The sequence below is a fragment of the Sus scrofa genome, chromosome 3 (genome assembly GCF_054392235.1).
Source record: "Sus scrofa isolate SSC_HxYL_T2T_F1_AM1 chromosome 3, Sscrofa_HxYL_maternal_Yorkshire_Landrace_v2.0, whole genome shotgun sequence".
Taxonomy (NCBI): domain Eukaryota; kingdom Metazoa; phylum Chordata; class Mammalia; order Artiodactyla; family Suidae; genus Sus; species Sus scrofa.
Genome location: NC_139385.1, coordinates 124,936,533 through 124,956,028, shown reverse-complemented (window position 1 = coordinate 124,956,028; position 19,496 = coordinate 124,936,533). Strand labels below are relative to the sequence as shown.

General features: G+C 40.9%; 1 protein-coding gene and 1 pseudogene across 4 annotated transcripts in view; one reads left to right on the top strand and one right to left on the bottom strand.

Annotated features, from left to right (window-relative positions):
* HADHB (hydroxyacyl-CoA dehydrogenase trifunctional multienzyme complex subunit beta) overlaps positions 1 to 18,828 on the top strand; it is a 602,797-nt gene extending 583,969 nt beyond the window's left edge. For 3 of the 4 annotated variants that reach the window (XM_085015831.1, XM_085015832.1, XM_085015833.1), the window contains 11 exons: positions 1,896 to 1,995; positions 6,297 to 6,384; positions 8,855 to 9,042; positions 9,368 to 9,548; positions 11,354 to 11,475; positions 12,612 to 12,691; positions 12,764 to 12,811; positions 13,912 to 13,999; positions 14,459 to 14,533; positions 15,238 to 15,402; positions 17,964 to 18,828. In XM_085015831.1, the coding sequence (XP_084871957.1) occupies positions 1,896 to 1,995; positions 6,297 to 6,384; positions 8,855 to 9,042; positions 9,368 to 9,548; positions 11,354 to 11,475; positions 12,612 to 12,691; positions 12,764 to 12,811; positions 13,912 to 13,999; positions 14,459 to 14,533; positions 15,238 to 15,402; positions 17,964 to 17,999 (1,171 nt within the window). In that variant the 3' untranslated portion in view covers positions 18,000 to 18,828. The remainder of the gene's footprint in view (positions 1 to 1,895; positions 1,996 to 6,296; positions 6,385 to 8,854; positions 9,043 to 9,367; positions 9,549 to 11,353; positions 11,476 to 12,611; positions 12,692 to 12,763; positions 12,812 to 13,911; positions 14,000 to 14,458; positions 14,534 to 15,237; positions 15,403 to 17,963) is intronic. The other variant, NM_001348972.1, reaches the window with a different exon arrangement.
* LOC146404918 (non-histone chromosomal protein HMG-14 pseudogene) lies at positions 10,624 to 10,928 on the bottom strand (annotated as a pseudogene).
* Positions 18,829 to 19,496: the final 668 nt, after the last annotated feature.

Below are 19,496 nucleotides of genomic sequence, written 5' to 3'. Positions count from 1 at the left end.
CACAGCCTACACCACAGCTCACGGCAACACCGGATCCCTAACCCACTGAGCAACCTGCGTCCTCATGGATGTCAGTCAGATTTGTTTCCACTGAGCCACGACGGGAACTCCTCTTTTTTTTTCTTTTTAAGATGATGTAGACACGGATTTTTAGTTATTTATTCTGTTCTAGCCAGTATGGTCATGATTCTTTTTGAAGTTCAGATTGTCCCATATATAATTTGTGGGAGCTCCTTCAAGTTGGCTCCCATGTCGCATTGGTTTGTTAGCATAATATTGTTTTTTGAGTGTAATTTGTGTACAGTAAAATGCACAGATTTTTAGTATATAGTTTGATGAATTTTTGATAAGTGTGTTCCTTGTTCCTACTTTTGATATGCTTTGAGTGCTTTCTTATTTTTGGCACAAAAAATATCAGTGAGGTTCACTTTTTACTTTGCCTGACCTGGTGTCAGCCATTTTTAAAAATGCTAATTCCTGAAGTTCCCGTTGTGGCACAGTGGGTTAATGATCTGGCTTGTCTCTGTGGAGGTGCCAGTCGATCCCCAGCTGGGCACAGTGGATTAAGGATACAGCTTTGCTGCAGCTGTGGCGTGAGTTGCAGCTTGGATTCAGTCACTGGCCTGGGATCTTACATATGTTATGGGTGTGTCCGAAAAAGAAACAAAAAGAGCTAATTCTTTTACTAGTAAATGGCATTTAGAAACCCAAGTCTGAGTTCCAGATGTGCTCATTTCTACGGGAGTGTTACTGCTAGTCTCTATCAGTGAGCAGGATTAGAAAAATTATATTATTTCAATTATGTGTTTAGGAGTTCCCGTCGTGGTGCAGTGGTTAACGAATTCAACTAGGAACCATGAGGTTGCGGGTTCAATCCCTGGTCTCACTCAGTGGATTAAGGATCCGGCATTGCTGTGAGCTGTGGTGTAGTTTGCAGACGCGGCTCGGATCCCGCGTTGCTGTGGCTCTGGTGTAGGCCAGCAGCCACAGCTCCGATTAGACCCCTAGCCTGGAACCTCCATATGCCACAGTTGTGGCCATAGAAAAGGCAAAAAAAAAAAAGACCAAAAAAAATTATGTGTTTATATTGATATTTAAGATTTAATCATAAGTGGGATTTTATTTCCTCTCTTTAATTTTCTATTTGTTTGTCTTTTTTTTTTTTTTTTACTGAAAACATTGGTTTACGCATCTGTTTTATCATATTCCAAATTATTTTTTCTTTTGTTTTTTATTGGGATATAGTTACAATATTATATTAGTTTCAGGTGTACAACATGGTGATTCAAAATTTTTTTTTTTTTTTTGTCTTTTTTGTTGCTATTTCTTGGGCCACTCCGGCGGCATATGGAGATTCCCAGGCCAAGGGTCTAATTGGAGCTGTAGCCACCAGCCTACGCCAGAGCCACAGCAACGCCGGATCTGAGCCGCGTCTGCAACCTACACCACAGCTCACGGCAACGCCGGATCGTTAACCCACTGAGCAAGGGCAGGGACCGAACCCGCAACCTCATGGTTCCTAGTCGGATTCGTTAACCACTGCGCCACGACTGGAACTCCTTTCTTTTTTTTTTTTTTTTTTTTGTCTTTTTGTCTTTTTTTTGTTGTTGTTGTTGTTGTTTGTTTCAAAATTTTTATAGAATATATTCTAATTATTTTTAATTATTCCTATTTAACTTCTCATTGCCAATAGAGCATCACCTTTTGACTTTGTAAATCATTTGTCATTTCTTTGACATGGTGCTGCATGTTTATCAAATTAAGGAAAAGATACAGTCTTTACTCCTTTAAATTCAAGGTTAACCTTTTTAAAGAACTGTATTGTTTTATGTGATGATCTGTGACATTATTTTGAATGTGTAAAATGTTTCTTTGCTTTGGATTTCCGCTCTCAGGGGTTTGTTGCATCGGACCAGTGTCCCAAAGGACGTTGTTGATTATCTTGTCTTTGGCACAGTTATACAGGAAGTGAAAACAAGCAATGTGGCTAGAGAGGTGAGTTAAAGAAACCGTACATTGTTTAAAGAGATTTATAGGAGGATCTACTTAAATTTTAATTAATAAAATTTGTTCTTTAAATCTGTTAAAATTTGTTGAAGTTACATTTGACTTAAAATGTGATTTTATTACTTGAATTATTTTGTATTTAAAAGAACTATAGGAGTCCCTTAATGGCTCAGCAGGTTAGCAGTCTGGCTATGTCAGTGCCGTGGGTTTGGTCCCTGATTTGGGAATTTCTGCATGCTGTGGGTGCAGCCAAAATAAATCAAATAAATTTTAAAAATAAAAGAATTATACTGTAAATCAAATGACATACACTGTATTTATACTGTATTTATACTATACACTAAATCACATCAATTATTTGAGCTGGTTTGGGTTATGTTCATTTGTTTTTCTTTTAGGAAAATAGATATTATGGCAAAGCATGGCTAATGTGACTTTTAGTGATGTTAGGTATCATGGCCTCTTAATTAACTTAAAATTTCAACACTTTGCAAAGAACTTATTTCATAGTATGGTTTTTGTTAGAGGTAGCTGTGCTTATTCATTTGTTTCCATTGACTAGATGACACATAGGGCGGGTTTTTTTTAAAAGCTATTTCACAGGAGTTTACTTTTACCCTACTTGGCAAAGCTCCATGTAGTGTTTATTGGACAAACGAGATAATCACAGGCCTCGGAAACTTCTGTGGCATGTCCTCCAGGCATTTCATAATAAATAGTCCAAATACATTTTCTGGGCTTTATTTCATTTTGAAAGTGACTGGATAAAGTTAGCTCCAGAGCACAGAGACAAGTTTGTGCTTGTCATGTTATGGTGTTCAGTATAGTTGGAAGAGCAGTAACGTCCATAACTTCAGCTAAGAGAAGGGAAAATGAGCAGGATTGAAAGTATTTGTTTTGCCCCGTGTTTTTTCACTTATCAGTAAACGTTAAAACTGCTGAAGCCCTAGTGTTACAGGTGTTACAGGAGTTCACAAAAATCAACCACTGTGTGTTGTTAGGCAGGAAAGAAGAACAAGAAGGCTTTTACCCCTCCTGTTTTTTTGGTTTTATCTTGAGCCTTTACACTTCTAAATGTATTGAATACGGCAATTTTAGGAGTATATCAGTTATTCGTAATACATTTTTTAACTTTCATTATCTGAAAAAAAGTGACTCTTAGATGAGCACTTAAAAAATAAATATTAAATCTGTTTAAATTTTCCATTTCTATTCTATCCCAACACTTAAAGCCATGATGGGTTTTTTTTTTTTCTGATTTTTTTCTTTTTTTTTTGGAAAAAAATCTTAGTTTTTGATTGACATGACTCACTTGTGGTTCAGGCAGTTTTCCAGAATGTCATCGACTTGCACTCCTTATATTTGGCATGTTTTCCAACTCAGTTTTGCAGTGAATCTGCAGTGTCCCATCTAAAGTACCAGGCATCAGGGCAGAGACAAATACTAATACTAAATTTTAATTGAGGAGCTGTGCTATAAGAATGTTTCTCTAAAGTTGTCTGTAACCTAAAAGCTATCATTACTTGGAGCTAGAGAATTTTTTAAGAATTTGTTGTCTGTGTTGATAACATAATGATGGAATCCTGAAAGGCTTCTGGTGCTGAATTCCCAGGAACCTGACTTTACTGAAAGGCCTCAGCATATTTCCCTGCTCTCCAGCTTCACTAAGAGGCATCTTCCTCCTTTCTCCTCTTTGTACTTCCAGGAGCATAAGCTTTGCCGGGAGAGCCACTTAGACTTTAAATAGAAGCATGTGGACAAGGTTCACTAGCAGCCACTTCTATTTAAAGTTCCTTCAGGCCTGAGAGTCAGCTGGGGCCAAGGATGTGGCACACGCTACCAAGGGCCTCGTGAGGATCAGGCTATTATGACCTGAGTGCCCTTTACACCTGCCCCACTGGGAAGTTCTCCCCAGCCCCCGAGACTTGCCTCTATTTTCCTTTTGGGTTGGTTTACACTGAGAGGCTGATGTGCAATTGCCGGGGGACAGTTTTCAGCAAAGTGTGTTGAACATTTTGTATCAGGCCTACCTAGAAAGGCCAGTAGGGCCGTGTTGCAGGAACACTTGTAACACATTTCTGTTTTTATAGATTGTGGCACATAGTGGTAAATGTGGTAAATAGTACAAGTCGTGTACGTATGAAGCTAAAAATCAATTAAGAAGCATTGAATCCCTTTCATCTCAGCTTTGGAAACGTTTATAGTAGATCTTATATTCTGAGGGTAGTTAAATAGTTTCAGAAAAAAGCCACGGAAAATAAATTCCCCTGAAGAGAACCAGAATTTCCCAGTGAATGGTGGTAGAGGGGTCATGGAGTATTGACAGCTCTGTTTTTATTTATTTATTTGGCTGCACCTGTGGCACCAGAGCGCTCCTGGGCCAGGTATCGAATCCACACTACAGCAGCAGCCTGAGCCGCTGCAGTGACAACCCTGGATCCTTAACCTGCTGTGCGGAGAGCTTTGTTTTAAAGTGAAACTTTGTTTTAATGAAAGTATTTTTTTTAACCGATGCATGAATTCTTTACACATGCAAAAATGGAATCAGGCATTTATTTTTTTGGCAGCATAATTTCCTCATTAAAAGTATAATAATGTTCTCATTTCATTTTTCTTTCTTTTTTTGTCTTTTTAGGGCCCCACCCCCAGCATATGGAAGTCCAGGGCTAGGGGTCGAATTGGAGCTACAGCTGCTGGCCTATACCACAGCCACAGCAATGCCAGATCCGAGCTGTGTCTGAGACCTACACCACAGCCCATGGCAATAGCAGGTCCTTAACCCACTGATCGAGGCCAGGGATCAAACCCAAATCCTCATGGATAGTAGTCAGGTTTGTTACTGCTGAGCCACAATGGAAACTCCCTCTCATTTCATTTTTGACTTTTGCTGTGCCATGGTAATAGGGGCCGTATTTGCAAGATTAATGAAGGGCCTTAGTTTTTCTCAAGACTCATCACATTATTCTCTTTTGAGCACCTGGTGTGTCATTCATCCTGACCGGTTTCCTCTTTTCCTGTTGTTAACTGGTGCACTCACCTGTGGTCCAGGTGGTTTTCCAGATTTTCTTTCATTGACTTGAACCCCTCCATATTTGGCATGTTCTCCACTTTATATTTGCTCTGAGTCTGCTTAGTGCCGTTAAAGTATCAGGCAGTCAGGGTAGCGATGAATGAAGAGCCAAATGTAGAGCAGGCAGGGACCTGTGTGGGAATCTCATCGTGAGTGGGCAATTCTTTAGAAATTATTTTCGTGTTTGATGAGTTTTGCTTTACTACTGAGCCTTTTAACTGTAGGAACATAGGTATGAGGAACCCACCCCATGATGTATTTCCATCAACTGTATTTAACAGGCCTCCTTTAAGTTAATTTGAAAATGTAAACAAGTTAATATCAAATTATATCCTTGAAGGCTCTGAGAAAAGCATTGCTAAGAAATGAGGCGGGATACAAGAGTCTCCTAGGCTTGCATATAGCACATAGAAAACGGCCGCAAGGGAGTTCCCGTCGTGGCGCAGTGGTTAACGAATCTGACTAAGAACCATGAGGTTGCGGGTTCGGTCCCTGGCCTTGCTCAGTGGGTTAAAGGATCTGGCGTTGCTGTGAGCTGTGGTGTAGGTTGCAGACACGGCTCGGATCCCGCGTTGCTGTGGCTCTGGCGTAGGCTGGTGGCTACAGCTCCGATTGGACCCCTAGCCTGGGAACCTCCATGTGCCTCAGGAGCGGCCCAAGAAATGGCAAAAAGACAAAAAAAAAAAAAAAAAAAAAAAAAAAAAGAAACAAGAAAACGGCCGCAAGGACTTTGGCAGAGTGCTTATCAGTTAATGGCTAGATGAAAAATTAGTAAACCATTTCTATTATGGGCTTAATTTTATTTTAAATATTATTCTGTGGAATGTTAAACTCGAATCCTTTCCTTTTTTATCATAGAGTGAAGTACTGCTTAAAGCATCACTTACGTGTAGCCCTTCCTTTATTTTTTTATTTTTTTGTCTTTTTGCCTTTTCTTGGGCTGCTCCCGTGGCATATGGAGGTTCCCAGGCTAGGGGTCCAATCGGAGCTGTAGCCACTGGCCTAGGCCAGAGCCGCAGCAACTTGGGATCCGAGCCGCGTCTGCAACCTACACCACAGCTCACGGCAACGCCGGATCCTTAACCCACTGAGCAAGGGCAGGGACCGAACCTGCAACCTCATGGTTCCTAGTCGGATTTGTTAACCACTGCACCACGACGGGACCTCCATGTAGCCCTTCCTTTATAAGTGATCATTTCATTCACTGTGTTTCCTGAAGGCTGCCCTTGGAGCTGGCTTCTCTGACAAGACTCCTGCCCACACTGTCACCATGGCTTGCATCTCTTCCAACCAAGCCATGACCACAGGTATGTTTTTCTGAAAACAGAAGATACATGTTGGCTCTCTTTTGTCTTTTATGTGATCATTAAAGACAGCTCTTCACAGAAATAAATGATCTCTGAATTTGTGTGTTTCAAAAAAATAAAGTAACATTAAAAAAAAATTTTTTTTTTGACAGTAGTTCTCAACCTTTTTCTTGTTCTCCCTACTTGAGGAATGCAACTATTCCTACAGTTTCTCTGGCAGTAATGTGGCTGGCTGTGGCAGGGATTATCAACTGGAGGGGTGCTTCTGGATTTGAGGCACAAAGAAATTTGTAACTTGCTAGGTTTTAAAGTTAGGTGATTCTGATATGATCCTCCCTGCGGAGGTTGTGACCTTCCTCCTTCCGCCATCGCCACAATGTTGAATCACTGCTTTATTTATTTATTTTGTTTGTTTTGTCTTTTTGCCTTTTCTAGGGCTGCTCCCGTGGCATATGGAGGTTCCCAGGCTAGGGGTCTAATCAGAGCTGTAGCCGCCAGCTGTGTCTAATCAGAGACACAGCAACACGGGATCTGAGCCGCCTTTGTGACCTACACCACAGCTCACGGCAATGCTGGATCCTCAACCCACTGAGCAAGGCCAGGGATCGAACCCGCAACCTCATGGTTCCTAGTCGGATTCATTAACCACTGAGCCACGACAGGAATTCCCTGAATCACTGCTTTAGATGGTGCAACTCTTTCCTCTGCTTTCTCCCTACATCTTGACATTCTTCCAGTTAGTTACAAATTCTCCTAACAAACTTAGCAAATCTGTGGGACATTGTGCAGTATTAGCTCTTATTGTGAAAAGACAGGAAACCTGAAATACATCATAATCACATGGTATCTTCGTAACATCAAGGCCAGGTTGGCCAGCCCACCTCAGACGTGGCAGGGAATGAAGCCAGAGGCAGTAACGGGGGCATCCTCCACCCCCCGCAGCTTGTGAACACTTTCAGTTAGAGTGACACATACCTGCCAGTGGCCAGGAAGAGGGAAGGGGGCTGCCTCACATCTGAAAGCTAGAATTTCTCTAGCTTATGCTAGAAATTGAAATTCTCTTTTTATGTGAAAAAAATCACTATGGAAGCCAAAGCTGGGAGCCTATAAAATATGCCCAAAGTTCCAGTTTAGAAACTGATTTGAGAGTTGGTTCAGTGGATACTTCTAGAAGTTGATGTCCGTATAGCCTGAAAGAAACTTGATTTTTTCTAATGCATTGAATGTATTTTTAGCCATGTAAAAAATTTGTCCAGAGTTCTTGTCGTGGCTCAGCAGAAACAAATCTGACTAGTATCCATGAAGATGCAGGTTCGAACCCTGGCCTTGCTCAGTGGGTTAAGGATCCGGCGTTGCTGTGGCTGAGGTGTAGGCTGCCAGCTACAACTCTGATTCGACCCCGAGCCTGGGAACCTCCAAATGCCGCAGATGCGGCCCTCAAAAGACCCCCCAAAAAAAATTTATCCTAGATTTGTGTTTGCCAAGGGGAAAGAGGGAGGGGGTGGGGTGGACCAGGAGTTCGGGGTTAGTAGATACAAACTACTACATTTAGAATGGCTAAGCAGCAAGGTCCTACTGCATAGCACAGGGGACTGTATCCGTCTCTTGGGATAGACCATGATGGAAGATAATATAAAAAAAGGCATATATTGGAGTTCCTGTCGTGGCGCAGTGATTAACGAATCCGACTAGGAACCACGTGGTTGCGGGTTCGATCCCTGCCTTTGCTCAGTGGGTTAACGATCCGGCGTTGCCGTGAGCTGTGGTGTAGGTTGCAGACACAGCTGGGATCCCGAGTTGCTGTGGCTCTGGCGTAGGCCGGTGGCTGCAGCTCCAATTCGACCCCTAGCCTGGGAGCCTCCATATGCTGCGGGAGCGGCCCAAGAAATGGCAAAAAGATAAAAAAAGAAAAGAAAAGGAATGTATATATATATATACATATATATACATGTGATTGGGTCAGTTTGCTATACAGCAGAAATTGGCACAACATTGTAAATGAATTATACTTTAAAAAAATTATCCTAATCCCTCTAAAAAGATAAAAACTTTAATGACAGATATACAGTGCTAATAACAATCATACAGTTTTTAGGCACTCCCCTTGTGGCTCAGTGGTTAACGAACCTGACTAGGATCCATGAGGACTTAGGTTCTTCCCTGACCTCACTCAGTGGGTTAAGGATCTGGCATTGCCATGAGCTGTGGTGTAGGTCACAGACGTGGCTTGGATCCTGTGTGGCTGTGACTGTGGTGTGTGTCGGCGGCTACAGCTCCGATTTGACCCTAGCCTCCATATGCTGTGGGTGCAGCCCTAAAAAGACCAAAAAAACAAAAAACAAAAACAAAACCAAGTAAGTTTTTAAATAAGGAAGCTTCAATTAAAAAAAAAAACCAAACCGCTTAAATTACCAATGGCCTATTAATTTCTCCAGAAGATACTCATGTACGTGTGACCTGTGCCCTCTAGGTGTCAGCCTGATTGCTTCCGGCCAGTTTGATGTGGTTGTGGCAGGTGGTGTAGAGTTAATGTCCGATATCCCTATTCGCCATTCAAGGAAAATGAGGAAAATGATGCTTGATCTCAATAAGGCCAAGACTCTGGGTCAGCGACTGTCTTTAATCTCTAAATTCAGATTGAATTTCCTATCACCTGAGGTAAGACTTGTGAATGCTTATTACGTAAAGACTCATTGTTTCCAAAGCATCTCACTGCAGAGGCTTAGAATTAGGTTAAAACAGCCTGGGTTCTGTTATGCTCTAATAGTTGCAGATTCGGTTAGTTCCAGGGAGAGGTTAATTATTTGGTCAAGATGGGGGGAAAAACAGGAATAGTGGTTAGAAGATTTGAATGTGTAAGCCCTTTTTCGAGATGCCCCATTCACAAAGAGCTTCCCTTGTCTTGGCCTTGATTGATAGTAGCCCTAGGTGTGGTATATTACCTGTTAACAGTGTCCCTGGTCCCGAATGTCTCCTTTCCTAGCTCCCTGCAGTGGCCGAGTTCTCCACCAGTGAGACCATGGGCCACTCTGCAGACCGACTGGCTGCTGCCTTTGCTGTTTCTCGGTCGGAGCAGGATGAGTACGCGCTGCGCTCACACAGCCTGGCCAAGAAGGCACAGGATGAAGGACTTCTTTCTGATGTTGTGCCTTTCAAAGTCCCAGGTAAAACAGTTCGCTCAGCTTTGTAAAGGGAAATGCTCCATGATGTTCGTTAGGGAATTCTGAATTTCTCCTAAAACTCCAGAAACCTCACAAGACTTTTCAGTAAACATGCTAGTTCTTGTTGCAAAATACTCAGCCTTTATTCTTAAACATGGACTCAAGTTTCAATTTATGTTGTAACAATAGGTAAACATTTTAAAAAGAGAAATCTTTATAGGCCTCCTTTAGATCTTACAAATGCATTTTAGTTCTTATGTGCATGCCTATTTTTCTCTTTTTTCTTTCATACCTGAGATTTCATTGGTTGTTTTGAGGGTCAGTACACAGACATTTCAATTTGTACACAATCTTAACATATGTACCAAAAATCTAAAAAAAATCATATGATTCTTTTCTCAACAGTTATTCCAGTGACTTTGCAGCTTAACATCTGGAGGCAAATTTTCCTTACCAGGATATCAAGTACCAATATCTTCAAATGTTGATATGCTATTATAAGTCCGACTAATTCACAATTTAATATATACACTACATACTCAAATGTTCAGTCTTTCATAGCACATTAACAAAATTACTAGGAAAACTGGACTACCACGACCAAAGGTGTTACAGAGTGCACACAATTCTGACAAGGAGAGCCAAGGTCACGGTTGGTCTGCTTTAGGAAGCAGTTCTACTAAAGACAACATGGGAAGAGAAGTAATTTCAAGTGTTCAAGACGTTAAATGCACAACTGACTCCAAATTGCCATTTGGTACGCTTTGTATTATAGGCTATAAAAGCTTCCCCATCTATGGAATGTTAAGCTGACACCCAAGACAATCAAAGCCTCCCACATTCAATATCCCACTATTTTCTGTTTGTACCAAAAAATAAACAGCCAGCAAATGATTTCACCTCTTAAAAAAAAAAGCATTTACACTTAAAAAAATGGGATGAGGTGGGATTCCCTCCTTCTTAAAAATGTTTCTGGAGCTACTAAAAAACTTGCATTTACAAAATAGTTGATAAAACTATTCCTCTGGATTGTACAAGAAGGGACACAGGAACCAGTGACAGGACTGGCCGTGAGGTGTTAATCAGACTTGGCTTCTTTCTCTCCTGCTTCATCAGAGGCTGGGCTCTCCTCGTTTTTAGCTTCTCCGTTTTCTGCAGGCAGATCTTTCATCTCTTGCTTGGTCACTTTGGCCTGTTTTCTCTTTGCTCCCCTTTTCCCTTTAGTTTGTACTTTTTTGTCTGAAGCGTTATCCTTTCCTATCCTATCCTTTTGTGGCTTCGTTCCCACTTTTGCAGGAGCAGGTTTAGCTGACAACCTCGCCAGTCTCCTCTTGGGCTCCTCTGCTGCTGCCCCTCTGCGGAGCTGACCTTCCTCTTGGGCATCGTGGTGGCGGGGCGGGTGCCTGCGGTCCTAGGCGCGCCCAGAGCCTTCTCAGAACTGGGCTGCCTGGCCGCTGCCGCCCCTCCCGCCGCCGGAACTGCTGGGACCCGCGCGGGGGCGGTGGGAGGACCGGCATGCCTATTTTTAAAATTCTTCATTCATATGTCTTCTGTATAGAAGAGCCGAATGTGAATATCTTAAGAAAATAGGGTGTCCTTTTTATGCTAAGTCATTTAGATTATTTCCCAAATGTTTTAAGAGTTTACTTTCCAATTTGATAATATCTTGATATTAATAAAAGGCTTTCTTTTTAGTGAATAGGTATGGTTTCCGTTTTACTTGTTCTTTAGGTTTTAAATCATATTTCTCTAGAGAAGATATATAATGCTTGCTTTTCCTTAGAGTTAAAAAGTTCATGTTCTTATAGGAAAAGATACAGTTACTCAAGATAATGGCATTCGTCCTTCCTCCCTGGAGCAGATGGCCAAACTAAAACCTGCATTCATCAAGCCCTATGGCACAGTAACAGCTGCAAATTCTTCATTCCTGGTAACTATTGTATACTATATGTGTTTACTAGTGACTTAAAGATTTGGATAGTCCCAGTAGAAAAGCTTAAAATGGTATTTGTGTATATTATGAATAGATGCTTAAAAAAGTATAGTTACTCATTGCAAAGATAATGTTAAAATAGAATCATAGGTTTTTGTTTTTGGTTTTTTTTTTGTTTTTTGTTTTTGTCTTTTTGCCTTTTTTAGGGCTGCTTCTGCTGCACATGGAGATTCCCAGGCTACGGGTCGAATCAGAGCTGTAGCCACCGGCCTACGCCAGAGCCACAGCAACATCAGATCCGAGCCACGTCCGCAACCTACAACCACAGCTCACGACAACGCCGGATCCTTAACCCACTGAGCAGGGCTAGGGATCGAACCTGCAACCTCATGGCTCCTAGTCGGATTCGTTAACCACTGCACCACAATGGGAACTCCAGAATCATAGTTTTTAAAGTCCTAGAAGTCACCTGATTCAGTCACCACTCTGATAGAAAAGGTGTCCTCTTCAGGCTCTTCACCTTAAAAAAACTGCCTGTGCTCGGCGCTGGAATTAAGTAAAAACGGTTGGTTGTAATATAGTGAACCCAGGAAGACCATGGTGCTTCTGTTCTCAGCTGTCCATTATTTCTTCTCCTGTCAAGGTTTTGCTTGTTATAGTCTATAAATAGAAGAAAATCACCTAGAAGCCATAGGCAGGAAATAGCTGAGAAACACTCCAGAAAATGTAAAATTAAATTAGTACATAAGATATTTCTTGAGATTGTTTTATAGATAAAATTCCTCCTATTCTGTACTGAAAGCAAAAGACTTAGTTTATTATGAGTACATATTTCTAGAATTACCTACTCTCATCTATTTTGATAATTTTGGTACTTTTTTTAAAAATTTTGGTACTTTTTGAATAGTCTATTTTATCCTCATCCTCCCCCAAATGGGTGAGTGTGTGTGTGTGTGTGTGTGTGTGTGTGTGTGTGTGTGTGTGAGAAAATTATAACTTGGTGGACAAAACGAAAAGGTTTTATTATATAGAATCACTGTATAAGTATCATTAGTTGATAAATTTAGGTGGCTATAGAAAGACTGCTAGATAGGCTGCAGAATTTAACATTTTTGTTCTGGTTAACATTTCAGACCGATGGTGCATCCGCAGTGCTAATTATGGCAGAGGAAAAAGCTCTGGCCATGGGTTACAAGCCGAAGGCATATCTGAGGTAAGGTAAATGTTCACCTACCTTCTGGTTTATTTTAGTGCTAGAACTAACCCCTCTCTATTTTTTACCTAGGGATTTCACATACGTGTCTCAGGATCCGAAAGATCAGCTTTTACTCGGGTAGGTAGCAATGTATATCTGTGTATTATAATTTTAAAATGCAGATATCCACATTTATTAAATGAATTTTATTTTATTTTATTTATTTATTTTGCTTTTTAGGGCCTCACTCATGGCATATGGAAGTTTCCAGGCTAGGGGTCAAGTCAAAGCTACGCTGCCAGCCTATGCCAGAGCCACAACAACTCAGGATCCGAGCCGTGTCTGCAACCTACACCACAGCTCACAGCAACACTGGATCCCCAACCCACTGAGCGAGGCCAGGGTTCAAACCCACATCCTCATGGATATTAGTTTGGTTCATTTCCTCTGCGCCACAATGGAACTCCTATTAAATGGATTTTAAAGTACGTTAAGGAGTTCCCTGGTGGCCTAGCACTTAAGGATCTGGCATGACCACTGCTGTGGCGCAGGTTCGATCCCCAGCTTGGGAGCTTATGCATGCTACAGGTGTGGCCACAGAGAAAAAAGAAGTATGTTAAGCTCTGAGTTCATAACTGGTTTGTGAGTTGGAATTTTTTAAATAATAGTAATCCTTTATGTTGGTTTATCATTTTATAGTTTGGGATTATTTTCTACTTTTCCGTATACTTTCCTACTTAAAATATATATACAACTTTGAATTTTTTTTACATCTAGATGTCATAAGCATTTTTTCATATTGCTGCATACTCTGCTACACAATCTTCAGAATAGCTTTTTGTAAAAGCCTCCTTATATTTAGACTCCTCTCCCTCCCTCATAAGACTAACCTCCCTAGCCTCCATTATATCCCATTACGAGGCACGCCCCTTCTTAGGTTCTGCCCTTTGACCTCTGTGTTCTTCTAGCTCTTCACATTATTAATTTGTCCTTTTCTTTTATTGTTTACTTGCTTATTATCTGCTTCTCTGAGTCCGGAATATTAACTGCCAAGGGCAGAGGCCATATCTGTTCAATTCACTGTTGTTATCACCAACATTTAATATTTGCACAGTAGAATCAGTGGATGAGTGAAGGACATTCTAATAATTATGTAAAATTCAACTTGGGGAATATGAAGGAGCTCTTAGGTTAAAAATTAAAGTTTTAACATTATATCACTTGTGTTTTCTTTTCAGACCGACATATGCTACACCAAAAGTTCTAGAAAAGGCAGGATTAACGATGAATGATATTGATGCTTTTGAATTTCACGAAGCTTTCTCAGTAAGTCACTTTAAAGGCCCATATCAGAGTTCCTCTGTGGCTCAGTGGTTCAAGGACCCAGCATCTTCACCGCAGCAGCTTTGGTCGTTGCTGTGGTATGGGTTAAATCCTTGGCCCAGGAACTCCGATATGCTGCAGGTGTGGCCAAAAAAGGGCAACTGTCAAAGGACTGTGGTCATATAAGGCAACCTGAGTGTGGAGCTCTGTCTTTGAAGTATGGACTTGCACAGCCGGGAAGGGCATGATGGCAGGGCTCTAAGGCCTCTGTGGAAAAACATCTTTTGAAGCTGTCTCCTAGAGGCCTTTCAAAAGTACTGGCTGGATTGTTTCATTAGGAAATTTTCACTCAAAACTGACTTAAAGATTTGCCTAGCTTTAGAATTAGACAAATTCATGTGTCAAAGAAAGCCTCAAGGGGCATTCCTCACAAGATGCTTATTGAGTTATTTTCCCTTCTAGGGTCAGATTTTGGCTAATTTGAAAGCCATGGATTCTGACTGGTTTGCCCAAAACTACATGGGTAGAAAGGCCAAGGTAAGTTTCTGATTACAAATTTGCTTGAATTTTCAAAGCACTTTAATATTTGGAGCTTTGTCACCTGCTAATAAAAAATATGAATAGAAAGCTTGTTCTTATGAAGAATGTTGTGTTTCATTACATATAAATAAATATATATTTCTTTGTTGAAAAATAGCTCCTGGAAATTCTTTAGAAAAAATAAAAGCAAGATTTTCAATAAAGTTGTCTTTTGTTTATCCACTCTGACAGTGGGTAAAAAGTAAATGGACCTCTTACCTTTAGAATTGATGTAGAATTTCTTTCTTTTGCAGTAAAATAACTTGTGATGTATCTTAACTTAGTTATTTCCCTCTATTGTTGTTAATTCCTGTTCCTAAGAGCCTGGTCTGATTCTTTTTTTTTTTTTTTTTTTTTTTTTTTGGGTCTTTTTAGGGCTGCACCCGAGGTATATGGAGGTTCCTATGCTAGGGGTCTAATCAGAGCTGTAGCCGCCGGCCTACACCACAGCCGTGGCAACACCAGATACAAACCACACCTGCGACCTACACCACAGCTCATGGCAACGTCTGAAGCTTAACCCACTGAGTGAGGCCGGGGCTCAAACCTGAGTCCTCATGGATGCTAGTCAGATTTGTTTCCACTGAGGCACGCCCGGAACCCCTGGTTCTTATCTTAAGTCAACCGGTCTTTATTTTTGTGTCTTTTTTTGTGGGAGCCAGGTTGGATCACCTCCTTTGGAGAAGTTTAACAACTGGGGTGGATCACTGTCCCTGGGACACCCGTTCGGAGCCACTGGCTGTCGGTTGGTCATGACAGCTGCCAACAGGTTACGGAAAGAAGGAGGCCAGTATGGTTTAGTTGCTGCCTGTGCAGCTGGAGGGCAGGTATGTCACAGACACTGCACAGGAGCTTCCAGAAAAGCATTTTCTTGGAAACAAAACAAACTTATCCAAGAATGTTTGATTTCCCTTAGTTTGAAACAGTCTTAGAGCAGTCTTTCTGATGGCAGACAGGCGGAAAAAAAGCAGCCCATTTTTGGGAGGCGAGTACAGCTTTAATTCTGATAGTACTTTGAAAGGAAGGTGCTATTTAAACCCAAGCTATTTTTTCCCCTAAAATAATGTGTTCATAATTTGTTTATAAAAGTAATACATATTTATGATGAAAGTTATGAAAAATACAAAAAATATGTAGTAAAAAATTAGAATCGTCTGTAATCCCCTCATCAGACACTGTCCTGATTTGCACCTGGATATATTTTCTTCATTACTAACAAAATTTCGTTCATTTATCTAGTCACCATGAAATCTTAGCTATAAAATCCCTCCAAGAGGTAAACTGTCTTTCTTGAGAAATGAACTGTACCTTAGCAGAGAATTAATTTACCTCTGGATAACTTATTGCTATTTAGCTAGGGGAAATTGTTTTCCTACAGATTTTGTTCTTCTGTCAGCTCTACTTGCATTACAGTTTATTGTGGGAATAAAATCCAAAAGGAAAGCTGGCTGTAGTCTTTTTTTTTTTTTTTTTTTTAACCCTAATGGAAACAGATTTTGATTTTTCTCCAGATTACAGAGACTTTTCTGTTGCTAATCAAGATGAATAAGTAAGATAAGTAAAAGTATAAACATCTTCCATTTAAAAGCCTTTATTTAGGCTTTTCCTCAGAGACTTTGAAGAAGCAAGGGGTCACTTATTTTTAGGTTGGAACATTTTAGACTGCACGATGAAAAGCATTTCGTACTCTGTGTAGTTTTGTTTACAGAAGACTGTGGTCAATCAAGACCTGAGCACTGCTCCCCCTTCTGTGACAAGCTTAAATGAAGGAGATGCCTGGGGTGCAGCACTGGGCCTCGTGCATAGTCCTCAGAGGTTACTGTCCTTGGATTTTGACTGCTTGTTCCCTAATTTTTTTTTTAAATCTAGCACAGAGAGTATAAATAACATAATACTAGATGCTTTTGTGGATGAACAAAGAATGAGACCCAGTATCACTGCTTTCTTCCAGAAGTTTACAGTCTCATGAGGAGGGAGCTGATGCATCCTCGAGACTAGATTAAACTTGGCATTGTCTCATCCAGGGCCAAATGAGTGCCACAAACAAGATTAGATCAGAGGAGGAATCCCTCTTCGTGGACCTGGAGCAGTATTTCTCAGCTTTGGCACTAGTAACATTTTGGGCCGGATGATTCTTTCTCGGTGGGGGAGAGGTTGTGCCGTGTGTTGTAGGATATTTAACAGGGTCTCTACCCACTAGATACAAGTAGCAGACCACTCCCCCCCACCCCCTCTTGCCATATACCCCCATTTGGGACACCCAGAAATTGCTAAACGTCCTGTGGTGAGGGTCGGGAGCAAAATCACCCCCCGTAGAGGGCCACAGATCTCGAGCAGTATAAAGGATTTGGAACATGAAAACAACAAGTTTAAATAAAACAGGAGAAAAAAATGTTCTACCTTTTTAGGGGTCCTTCTAGGACAACCCCAAGTCAGGCAAACCTTCCCATCCCTGTCGTTTTGTTTTCTTGTGCCGGTTTCAAGATCCTGAACAGTTTGTTCTCAACTACAGTGTGTACTAGATTGAGGATGGAGACCAGGTAGCAAATCTTTGTGCTCACACCATGTTCATCTTGGTGCCTTGTAAATAATAGCTGCTTAGTAAATATTTGTGGGGGTTGAATTGAATCTAGAAGCAGGGAGATTAGTTAGGCTATTAACTAGTTTGATAGCAGTCCAAAAGTTAGAATGACTATGATTATCGGATGGGATTGAGACTCGTGGAATTGTTCATGTCTGTACTAGGTCTAAACGAGGGAGATGATTAGTACGTGGCACTGTGTGTAGTGCTGGGGAGGGATTTTCTGCCTTTTTCTTTTCTGGGACTTGAGGTCATCTTCTTTACCTGTACGGAGTAGTAAAGAGGAGAACAGGTTCCAAATCCTGGTCCTGCTGCTTAAGAGCTTTGTGGATTTGGATGAATAACTGAACCTTTCAAAGCCTCAGTTTTCTCATCCAAAAGAGAGAAAAAACTGATGTTGGCATTCACTGTAACATGTATATTTTTATACAGCTAAAAATGCCCCCGTGGCTTATTTTAATAGCAGCCACTTAAGGAGCATCTACTAGGAATCAGACTCTGCTAGACAGACTCTGATACATACGTGTACACATATATACATGAGTGAATGTATATACATGTGCACATTGTGTGCTCTCTAACTTAATGCTCAGAAAACACTATGCAGTGGCACCATGAGTCCCATTTTCTAGAGCAGGTTGAGGTTCAGTGTGGCTAATAACTTTACCGAGATCACACAGTGTTGGAATGAATGACAGCCAGAATTAAATTCCCAACCCTGTGCTTGCCCCATTGTCCTCTGCTGCCTCCATACTGGCAGGATGCATTGCCTTTCATTGCTCTAATGAACTTTTTTTTCCTTTACAGGGCCATGCTATGATTGTGGAAGCCTATCCAAAGTGATAGATCAAGGAGAGGTGACCTGGAGTTTCTGTGCAACACTCACCCAGGCAATGCCATTTCAATGCACCATTCAGTGACATGTCTAGTTTCTAGCTCCTCTTGGGAAAACAAAATTTGTGGCCTTCTGTTAAATACTTTGCAATTATGCCTTGCTGGTGTTCTGAGCTTTCCAGTAATCATGGCTTACTACTCTTTCAGGAGTTTCTTAGTTACTAGAATCTCTCACAGTGAGAAGTTTAAACAGTTGTCTCTATTTTCTTTAAAGACTGAATGGGTGGATGGAATCTGGGAAAGAGGTGAGCTGAAATTTGGAGTCATCTTTGTAGCATTTGCAAATGATATAACTCATTCCTATTTGTGACCTAAAGATAAATGTTTTCTATAAAATACAAACCAATGTGCCTAAATTAACTTCGTTATGGAAAGAATTCAGAATCTAAACATCACTGAAAACTTACGGTAAATGTTTAGATATATACACACCATACTGGTTAACCTTAATAAAGTGGAGAAGTATTAGAGAACTGTTTGCCTTATGTTTTGTTAGAGGTTAAAGGTGGTTGTTTTTCAGAGGTTAAAGCTAAAGAGATGGGCTTAGGAACGGACTTTTGCCTTTGATTACTCATTTGTAACTTCTAACCGTCTGAGTCAACCATGAGGCTGCTAAGAACATAAAGAAGCTCCTGCTTTAGAATACCGCTGTGCCTCCGGTCCCTGCCAACCCATTGTCCAAGTGACCTACATTTATTTCACTGTCTGGAGATGCTTCTATTTACCAGGTTTAATGAAGTGTAAAGAAATATTAAAAATTCGATCAACACAGTAGAAACCCTCTCAGTTTTTTGACAACCTGACTGCATCAAATAGCATGTATGCTGGTACTTTAAAGAAGCAAAAGTCTCAAGTTACAACCATTTATGTGAATATTGTTTAGGTCTGTGAGAGCTACTGGCATTCAGAATCATCCTATAGGAGTTCCCGTTGTGGCTCAGCAGTAACAAACCCAACTAATATCCATGAGGACTCGAGTTCAATCCTTAGCCCTGCTCAGTGGGTCAAAGGATCAGGCATTGCTGTGGGCTTGGTGTAGGTTGCAGATGCAGCTTGGATCTGGCGTTGCATATCTATCATATAGGCCAGCAGCTGCAGCTCTGATTCAAACCCTAGGAATCAAAGGGTTGAACCCTAGGTTCAAACTGGGAACCTCTATATGCTGCAGGCATGGCCCAAAAAAGAATGCTCTAGTCCAGGGACAGAGTGGGCAAGAGAGCAAGTGCTAACCTCTTAAGAGGTTATTTGAGGGTTCCAGCATCATTTCTTTGGGAATTTCACCATCATGTGAGTTTTTAATACTGTGAGCCATTATATTTACATATCACAAAAATCAACTCTAGATAAGTTAAATGTAAAGGTAAAAATCTTTTTAAAATTTAGAAAAAAAATACCACTGTGACCATAGGTTGGGGCAGGGAGGATTTCTTAAATAAGACATTTAAA